General features: G+C 41.2%; 1 protein-coding gene across 1 annotated transcript; it reads left to right on the top strand.

Annotated features, from left to right (window-relative positions):
* Positions 1-9,278: 9,278 nt before the first annotated feature.
* c19h2orf50 (chromosome 19 C2orf50 homolog) lies at positions 9,279-10,901 on the top strand. The gene is made up of 3 exons (XM_048270923.1): positions 9,279-9,670; positions 10,086-10,125; positions 10,373-10,901. The coding sequence occupies exons 1-3, from the start codon at positions 9,432-9,434 to the stop codon at positions 10,568-10,570; spliced, it is 477 nt and encodes a 158-aa protein (XP_048126880.1). The 5' UTR covers positions 9,279-9,431; the 3' UTR covers positions 10,571-10,901.
* Positions 10,902-11,016: the final 115 nt, after the last annotated feature.

Genomic DNA, 11,016 nt, shown 5'->3' with positions numbered 1-11,016 from the left:
CAGAGTGAGAAGAGAATAGAATAGAATAGAATAGAATAGAATAGAATAGGATCTATTATTTTAGCTGGAAATGTGCTCAGCTCATACACAGCTACAGGAAAGATCAGAGGCTCACTTACAAAAACAAAACAACAAACATCACATGATAGAAGCAGAATAAACTCTGAGAAAATGTGTGGATAAAGTGAGATATCTAAACTAGATCTTTTAAAGGAGGCTGCTATGGGTGTAAAAAAAGCCAAGAGTGATTGAATCTGTATCTTGACAAAAAAGAGAGCCGCAACACTCATGAATAGTCTTCATGGCTTTGAACCTCCCTTGTAGCGCTATTTCACAATGCATCTCTTTACATGAATCGCAACAGAGAGCCTTGACAGGAACATGGCTGATGTTGTCCTCCAAGACTGGCTGATGTGTGATCTGTACACAGCGCATCAAAAGCAGGCCTCTGTTCTCACCTCCTGTGTATTTCATTCCTGGATTACGCTGCGTGCGCGCACACGCACACACACACACACACACACACACACACACACACACACACACACACACACACACACACACACACACACACACACACACACACACACACACATCACACAGGGATTCTCTCATGCTGGGGTTCTTGGTGCAGGAGCGAGGTTGTGCCTGGCAAGGACGTGATAACTCTAAAGGGATTAACTGCAGAGAAAGCCAAAGAGAGAGTGTCTTGTGAGACCCAGTCCTCCGGCCCCGAAGGCACAAGCATGACACATGTCAAGGACAAAGTCTGCTGGCCAGCTTGCACAACTTTGTTTATTTCAAAGGACAGTAAACAACTCCAACTCCAAACTGTTAACCGACAAGTTATATACTTCAATGCAGAACAAGGAGTGGCAATGAATTGAGAAGGACTGAAACGATGCCCAGGCTTTGTTTGAGGCACTGACCATTCAGTCCAGTGACTCTACTCAAGGATAATTCCAAATAGAGATAGCATTTTGGAGGGCTTTAATTAAAATGGAGGGCATTTTGGAGTTACTTAATTAATGACTAATCTGCTAGATTCAACTCACAGATTTTAATAAAGATTAATTATGCATATCACATCTTGAATGAATGGACAGGTTACAATAATTCAAACAGGTGCATAGATAATGAGTTGAATATTTGCATTAATTAATTTTAACTGGTATAGGTAGTTGATGTGTGTGTGTATATATATATATATATATATATATATATATATATATATATATATATATATATATATATATATGGTCCTATAACATAAATTAAGCAAAGAAAAAATAATATTAAATTAAAAATAATAAACTCCATGCCACAATAAAGAAACAGTTCCACAGATCATAACCTTTCTCTGTCAGAGCTTCATTTATATCCATGTATTTTCTATATAGATCTAAATTCTCACATTATGAATTACAAACACATTGGTCATGCATGGGCGGATTATGAACTTTCGGGCCCCTGGGCCCAGATGTATTAAGGGCCCCCCACTTATTGTCGTATATGTGGGATGGGGGGCTTTGTTATTTTTTGCTAGGTTCTTTACAGCGTTGTAAACCCACAATATACATTTGTATATGTCAAAAGACAGTGCCCCGGTGTGTTTATGTATGTTTGTCATGACTACCACTTTATAAAATTTTTAGTGCTACAGACACTATGGAACACTCCTTGCTGTTGGTGACCCCCAATAGCTTTAAAGGGGGCCATAAATGTCTGTGAATGGCATCTGTGATAAACAGAGACGACTGTCTGACGTTAGCCATGACAATGGCCTCTACATGTTTACATGTCTCCCTGTGGTATGTCAGCATATGGAAGTGTTACTATTGGCTCTCTGCCAGACCTGACCTGAAGGAAAAACAACCTTTGCATTTCCTCTTCCATCACTTTTTCTTCTTATAGTTATAATATGATTTTTCAATGTTCCACTGATTTTGTTTGAGCTCATTTGACGTCATTACTTTCCTAATTTTAGAGCTTGGTTGGTACTTCGTTGCCTAGTTACCAACCAGTATGTTGAAGCCCCCTGTCGCCTCAAGACAGCTAAGGCAGCAATGGTGAAAAACAAAAATTGAAAGCACATTCAGCGGAGGTGACAAGCAAGAAGTCAGTGGATGAGGAGCTTGACATCTGACATCATTGTCTCCATCACATGCAAATAAATCCAATCCATTAACCATGCAGCCACCCCCTCCAAACACACTCACACACACACACTCACACACACACAGTCAAAGAATAGTGTATAATCACCATCAACTAATAATGGCCCACCATCAACTCTAATAATGGCCCATAAAAGCACATAGGAAACACAGGGGCATGCAATTATGCAAGCTATTAACTGTCTCTTCTAGATATGATGGAGCGGGAGGCCAGAAACAATGCCACTCCACAGGGAGGATAAGCGCATGATGAATACCATCCCCAGAGAATAACAGTCTAATCTTTTGACTTAAAGGGCCTTAGGAACAGATGTCTGAGCCCAGTCAGAGAGGACAAAACAGCACGGCACCTGTCCGTCGGAATAACCTGAAACAAACAAGAGCTGGTGCCCCATCCGAGATGTGCATGCTCCTTGCAGAAGTGGTGGAGGCTGGCAACTCAGGTCCACCATCGCCTGGCAAGGAAGGGATAATTACCATCATCATCATCATCCCTCTGCCGTCGCTGGCGGGAAAAAAATAATACAGATTACATAAGCACTGCGGTAGCCACTGCAGCCGCCAACTGTGTGTGTTCGCAGCGGAAGACAATGCGGCTTACAGAGACGGAGACAGATAAAAAGTTCTATAAATGCTCTCTTGAGGTCATTGCCGGTCACGTTGGAATGTCATTTCTTTCCCTCCTGCTTGCCTGACATGCTGAGAGAACTGTGAACAATTTAAAGCTGCCACTCCAGACATCCAAAGTCACATAATTAATATCTCTCACTCCCCTGACATTTGGATAATATGTTAAAATGACATGTCGTCAAGTCTCTGAAGTATCTGAAGTACTCACCATAAAAGCATCAGTTCATAAAAGCATAAAAGCATGAACATAAAAGCAAAAGCAAGTTCAGAAGTGAACAGCCTTAGGGAACTTCCACTTCATCTCCAAACTTTTTGAAGTTCAATGACCACATGGACTTCCCAAGTAAGGTGTCTGTGTCTGTGTCTGTGTCTGTGTCTGTGTCTGTGTCTGTGTCTGTGTCTGTGTCTGTGTCTGTGTCTGTGTCTGTGTCTGTGTCTGTGTCTGTGTCTGTGTCTGTGTCTGTGTCTGTGTCTGTGTCTGTGTCTGTGTGTAGGGGGATGTAGTTCAGGGTCCATGTATGTGCTAGACAAGCCCCAGTGTCCAACACATCAGCCATTTCAGATTACATGCTACACGACGTTCCTTTTAGGTAGAAAAAGCCTGCAACAAGACTTATTTAAAGCCAGAGCTGCTGACATTCAAAGTGCACTTGCTGGAGCGGTGCTGTTATCCGGCCCATCACACAGAGATAAGGGCTCTGTAATTACCCTATAATGATGGATGACACGAGAGGGCTCCTCGACAGGAGAACATTTCACTGCACCATGCACCACTTTTAGACCTTGTTTTTCATGTTTCTCTGTGGTCAGTCAGCGTTGCACACGTAAACGTCCGCATTGATCAACAGCCTTCTGACCTTGTCCTAAAATAGACACTTTGTCATGCAGGTTTAACCGCAGGAGCAGTGATTATTTCACGCCTTTGTCAAACTCAACAGAACACTAATTAATCCTCAGAGGGTTCTTAATTACTATCCTCTCCCCATTACAGACAATCACAGCATCAATGAGGCTTCTCAGCAGTTCTCAGGAATTTAGCCAAACATGAATGGATTCCAGTTAATATGCTAATGTCAACTACATATACACACTGATGTGAAAGTTACAGTTGGTAAGGATACTGATTCTTCATAATATGCTTTCTATAGTATGAAATAGCATTTATTTCTGGCTGCACCGTGATGGATCTGCTCTTTAAAGGAAGCACTTACTGTAATGACTATCTTTAATTGTATTTATGGTGCTGTTATTCTATTAAATCAGCAGAAATACAACAGAGAAACATACTATTGCTGTAGGGGTAAGAGACTTAATGATGGAGCTCATTACATCTACAGTATCAAAACTTACAGTTAGAGACTGAATGAAAGCCATGGAAGGCAGCTGTAGTTTGTTGTTGTTTGTTTTCTTGGGTCAGTGCTGTGTATTTGTCAGGCAGATGTCCAGAGAGGTGGCTGACAGCTGTCAAAAAAGATCGGAGCACATGGGTCCACATGTGACCACTGGAGGTGTGAGCCTGAAGCCTGAGGGGGTCAACACGCCGCGAGCACACACACTATACTACTGCCCTCCCGGAGTACAACACACACACACACCAAGGGTCAACACGCCGCGTGCACACACACTATACTACTGCCCTCCTGGAGTACAACACACACACCAAAAACACAGAGGCCCTCGTACACACTCTCTTTTAATCACCTTGCCTATGTTTCATCATGCTCTGGCTATCTCGCTGCCCATCACATTACACACACACAAGTAAAAAATGTAAATAAAAAATACTGTACACGGCACACACCCACCCAAGTGCAGCAGCTGGGCTCAGGAGTCTAAACAAATGTTAACAAACCCAAGCACTATGACGGCTCTCCTTACTGGGAGATCACGGTTTCATTGTAATATTATCGTTTGAATTTTATTGGTTTGCATTATGAAGCTGGACAAGAGGGAATACTCTGAGCTCTTCTCGGCTGGCTCGGTTTTCACTGTTATGTACCCCATAGGCCTACTGTAATGTCTGTAATATGCCTGTAATGAACAAACATGACTATATTGTGCATTATAAGAGGGGTAGAGTAAACATGCTGAAGCAAATAACATGGCAGCAGTTTGGCTCCATCACTCTTGCACTTTTCAGGGGCAGCCGTGGCCCACTGGTTATCACTCTGGACTTGTAACCGGAGGGTTGCCGGTTCGAGCCCCGACCAGTGGCCCGTGGCTGAAGTGCCCTTGAGCAAGGCACCTAACCCCTCACTGCTCCCCGAGCGCCTCTGTTGATGCAGGCAGCTCACTGCGCCGGGATTAGTATGTGCTTCACCTCACTGTGTGTTCACTGTGCGCTTTTTGTGTTTCACTAATTCACCGATTGGGCTAAATGCAGAGAACAAATTTCCCTCACGGGATCTAAAAAGTATATATACTTATATACTATACTACTATACACTTGGTTCCTCCATAAGGTACACATTTGGAAAATATATAATATATGATAATATATAGACATACTAAAGATATACATCTGTCTCAAAATATTTAGCACCTGTTTAAGTTAATTTATTTACTGTAAATCAAATCTTCATCATCTGATGTTAGTTGCAAAAGCCACATGCATGCTCATTTATAACCACTGAGAGAAGAGAAACTGTCAGGAAACGTGATCAAAAGAGTATATATACTTATACTTAAACCTGGTCTCTTTTTTGCTCCCTTTCTCATTGTCCCTTTCCACACGAAAATCAGTTCCACCCTTTGTGAGGTGGATGGAGGGTTAAAGGAGAATTCCGGTGTGATTTTGACCTAAAGTGTGTTGAAACATGATACCGAGTGTGAACGTATATCTCATAGGCCATCTCGGCTTGTCCCCTGCACTCCAAAATCTGGCGCTAGTTAGCCGATGCTACCAACAGCTTTTTCAATGGTGGTGCTTAGGCATCGGGCTAGCCATGCAAATAAATCACTGTTTTACACCATTTACGAGGCTCAATGTATCTCCACACTTCATTGGTAGACTTCCAAGGGCCCTGACATTTAAAACGAGACATTGAGAACTTTGAAAAAGCATTGGTAGTTTACTTACAAGACGATTTATACAGACAGTATCTTCACGAAGTTTAGCGTTTACAGCCATCTTGAATTTAGTCACGATAAGTCGAGCGACGAGTAAGAATGAACAGATATGATAAGGGATCAGATTCCAAAAATAATTCTGTGGAAATGCATGGATTCCAGTTTCTTCCAGTAGCAGCAACTGGAATCCATGCATTTCCACGGAATTATTTTTGGAATCTGATGGCTAGCCCGATGCCGAAGCACCACCATTGAAAAAGCTGTTGGTAGCATCGGCTAACTAGCGCCAGATTTTGGAGTGCAGGGGACAAGCCGAGATGGGCTATGAGACATACGTTCACACTCGGTATCATGTTTCAACACACTTTAGGTCAATATCACACCGGAATTCTCCTTTAAGTGTGGCCGGTAGGCGCCAAAGTGGTGAAAAGTGGAGGTTTGCACACAGGGAGGTGGTGGTGGTAGTGGTGGTGGTCGTCTACCTAAATGCTTTCATAGTGAAAAATGCTAATGGGAATTCTGTGAGTAAGCCATTTTCAAAGTAGTTTGAAAGACCACTAAGTATCATGGGGATTTTCTGTCCATTTAAATCAATGCAAGCATTGGCCCCATCAAAGGATGCAGGAACAGAAGAATGCAAAGTGCTAGTGAAAGCGAGTGAGATAGAAGGAGGGGGAGATAAGGATACAATGCTTGATATGTCACCTTGAAATAATGATGTTTGCAAAAGAGTGAAGTAGGATAAAATGTCTTATAGTCATGAAAGGGGATTACATTCACTGGTTGAGTACTTAATTGACTGAATACAGATTCCTGAAAAGAGCTTCCTCCACAGTTCCTTTGAGGATTGCTGCTAGATGAGTAGGAATGGAGAAGTCAATATTGTAATGCCAAATTGACAAGAACAGCAAAGGCAGAGATGTAATGGAAATGATAGAAGTGAAAATAGTGTGACCAAACTGGAAATGAAACAGGGACATGTCTGAGGAGGTTACAAGAAAAGAATTAACTTAGAGATATGAATATGTATTATGCTATAGGCTGAAACCTTGATAAGAAAAACATGAAAACATGTGTTTGTGTCAGTTGTGGTGACAAATCAAAACAATTGGAATGTCTTTGTCATTGCTTTGATTCAATGTTGGTCTCCATTCTAGCACAATTTTGACTGTGCATGAGCTTATTTTATTTTCTCTACATGACTATTTTCTATCTATTTTCTGTCTCCCAGCAGCGCAAAAACTGTCAAAACTGTATCTTACCGATGCGGAGTACTGTATTTTTGAATCAGTTTTTGTATATTCCAGCGTCTCAACCCTCAACACGGTCTCCATAGACTCAGTGTGTTTCTGCAAGTTCTTTCATCCTTCCTCACAGACACATTGCAGATGGAGTCGTTCACGTTGTTATGAGATACCACATACAAACAAAAGCTAACGACTAAATCACTGATGGCCATAGAACAGATAAGCTCCATTCTTGTGTGACAGGCCATTGGGCCAGGACTTAAGACACAAACAGCTACTGCATTATTTATGTCACAGCGGTGATTAGAATATGGGTCTGAACTCCAAGACAGGATTGAACTGTCAACATCTCACATGCACTTGCGATGCTTCACAACCCCAAACAACAGCCCTCCCCTTGGAGAGCTGTAAACAATGTCTATGAGCTATTACCAAACATGCACTGTCTGTCTATATGGGTAGCTTCACAATTGGGGTAAGAGCTTTGTTTCACAAGTCCTAAAAATGTAACCTTGAAATATTATTTATGTTGTTAACTCTACATCCCTTGAAGGATAAAAAAATGTTTCATGCCAACTGGCCATTGACAATTCTTGGATACGTATACTTGCAATGGTAAAGGTGTGTTGAAGGAAATCTGAAAAAAAAAAAAAAAAAAAATATATATATATATATATATATATATATATATATATATATATATATATATATATATATATATATATATATCATAACCACATATTTTAACATACACATGTACACATAATGCCAAGCACTACCCCTGACTGTGAAACTACCCATATCCACTACCCTGCATGATGTGATGTAGCCTACATGAGAAACTTCATGGGTTGTATACTTCGATCCAATTCCTTTATGCATGTGAAATGAGTTGCTACTCATTGACTAGCTGAACTCTCTCTGTTCACAGACCACATATCTTGGCACCTTATACAGTTTACATGACCATGAGTCAGTCAGATCGTTAACTTAAAATATGATGTAGTCTTTCTGATGTGGAGAAAGCAAATGAAAATACAATATGGTACACCTGTGCAGGCAATACTTCTAATAGGTTTTTCAGTTCATTGATCCTCATTCTTACAATTGCCAGTGCAGACAAATGGTTTAATGCCTTATTTCCACCTCACTTTAAAGCGCACATTACTGACCTATAAAACCAGCTGTGGCTATAGATTTCTCATAAACACACTCTACGACATGCCCTTAGCTGCACCATCATAATGGTAGGGGACAATCTAGGTGACAAATACAGTTTAGTAGAGGTCATCCTGGGAAAGCTACTGAATACATGTAGGGTCTCTCTGTGTAATGCAGTCCCTAAGGAATGAATCAGACTTCCTCTCAGCCATCTGCCAACCAACCAACTTTACTGAATGACTGCAATGTAACATATATCAGACACGTGTTTGTGTGTGTATGTTTGTTTGTTTGTTTGTTTGTTTGTGTGTGTGTGTGTACACCTTTGCTTGATAGACTCTGAATTCAAAGAGCAAATAGCCAACAGACCTTAACTTGAAGGACACATCTGATTTCACAAAGTGAAAGGCTGTGACAATAAGATAATTCAGGTTGTATTTCATCACTTTTACAAACATGCACTAAGCTTTTGTCCATCTTTATGGTTCTCAATCCGGATATATTAGTAAATACTGCCATCTAGTGAATCAAAGAAAAAACGAATTTATAGTGATTAGTAATGCAAATGTCAAACTCGAGTAAACTGAAGAAATGGAATCAGTGCAGATAACATGTAATATTCAGTATTCAGCCAATTTGCTAATTGTATATTTCTACTTCTCAGTAGCCTACTTCTATGTCTTCTACATATCAAAACTTAGAGTGCAGGTGTTTGAAATAAATCCAGATCTAATAAATTGATAAAGGCTAATCTAGCAAGTTTTTATTCTTATTTTCGTGCATGAATGCTATTCAATATTCCCCCAGAAACTTTCTCTCAACAAAAGCTAGACAAGTCCTTTGAGCCCAGCGGATGTGTCGCCTCCCGTAAATCAACAATGGTCTGTGGGTACCGCCGCATATCCCGGCTGTTTCTAAGGGAGACCAAGCCCACAAACAAGTGAGTGGAGCCCTGTGTGGCTCGCCGGGGAGCGCCAGAGGCACTTGTGTACTGATTGGTATTGTGTCACCCTTCCGCCCGTGGGAATGTCGCCCAGCACGTCGTGGGTTTTGCCTACCACAAATTAAAAGGCGTTTACAACAGTTTTATTAGAGAAAGTACCAATGGATTTATCAAAATCAAAACATTTGTGAGCGTTTTCTAAAGATGGATAGGAAAGGCAACTTAAGGCGCGCAACTTCAGCTGGATACCGGTTAGTGGAGCGACCCAGCGTTGCTTTAACATCACAGTCATCTGTGTCTATATACAGACACCAACCGGATAGGACACGAAACACCGGAGGCGTTGAGACACCGGCACAAGACTCTGACACTCGAGACCCGGTCAAACAGGATCAAATATGGCGAGAATATATGCGCGCGGAGAGGATGGGGGTGAAAGAGTGGTAATGAGATTATTCGTTACTTTTAGATCACTCTCTCTTGTACAACTGCTTAAAATATACATAAGTGCCCTTGTTTTCTCCTCAGCGCGGATGCCAGTTAAACGATCCGTTGTTCAACCGATATTTGATAGGAGTGGATTGCATTTGACCGAATGCCCCCCGGATGGTATAGTTTACTATAGGAGTTCTGTAGTTTCGTTTACACGGATGAAGTCGCCTATTCTTTCAGTTAGCCGTGGATACTGTACACAAAACCCTCTCCCATTCATCCAATAATCCTTTCCAAATTATGAGATTAACATGCATTTTAAATAGACTACCACAGTAGGGCAGTAGCTAGTTGAATGAAGTTGTTTTTTATGCCTAACATTTCAAATACATGACTCATAATGCCTAACCAAATATCTCTCTTTAGGGAAAAGAACTGGAGCTTTCTCAAGAACTTTGACCAGCTGGTAAGGCAGTTAATATGTGCCAGATAGGCCTACATTATGTTCAATGTTTAAAACCAATTGACTTGACCAAATATGCATTATTTCTCTGGTGTTAGATGTCAATCATTTCTGTTTTGCCCTGTTGTCCTTTTGCCAATATATAACATACTGCTTGTCCCTATTCACACAACAAACTACATTTTTGGTTATGAATGTTCCGCCATCAAAAAAGTGTTAGTGCCTTAAGTAAGTGCACCCATGCTTGCAGGGTCGCCCGAGGACACAGTCTACCCTCCCCAGCTATGTGCCTGTGTACTCGGATTGTCTGCCCAACACCACAAACCAAATGTTTGGGAGTCGCTTGCGCACGGAGCTCGGCAAGGAACTCATTCGGATGGACAAATTGCTAATACTGACCGGCACTCATGGCAAAACGAAGCAGGGTCCAGAAATGCAGCCCTGCTGAAACTTTTAACTCGCACATTATGATGAATTCATCGACGACGTCCCTGAATTTATATTAGGCTACGCAGCCTGAAGATTGACAGTGTGCGCCATTTCCCTTGTGCACAGGCTGCAGGTTAGGTGGCTTAAACTGAAAGCACATGCATGACAGATTTTATGTAGGACTAGGCTGAACGTTTTATATATTTACTCAGTGATGTTTTTTTCTGTAACTGATGTACGTCTTTTCATTTCATTGATTTGTTTAAATTCGGCTACTCCTAGCGATTGTTGGTAGGCTCCTACTGTCCAAATTGATAACAGCATAATGCCAAAGCAATGTTTTGTTTTGTTCATGCTCTGTAAATTATAAATAAAGTTATTGTATGCTTTACAGAAACGTTTACTGGGCTGTTTTGTTATTGCATAGGGCATAGGCTACTATGATTACATTGTAAACTATTGCGT

Source organism: Alosa alosa, chromosome 19 (assembly GCF_017589495.1).
Source record: "Alosa alosa isolate M-15738 ecotype Scorff River chromosome 19, AALO_Geno_1.1, whole genome shotgun sequence".
Lineage (NCBI taxonomy): Eukaryota > Metazoa > Chordata > Actinopteri > Clupeiformes > Clupeidae > Alosa > Alosa alosa.
This window is presented reverse-complemented; position numbering and strand designations above follow the sequence as displayed.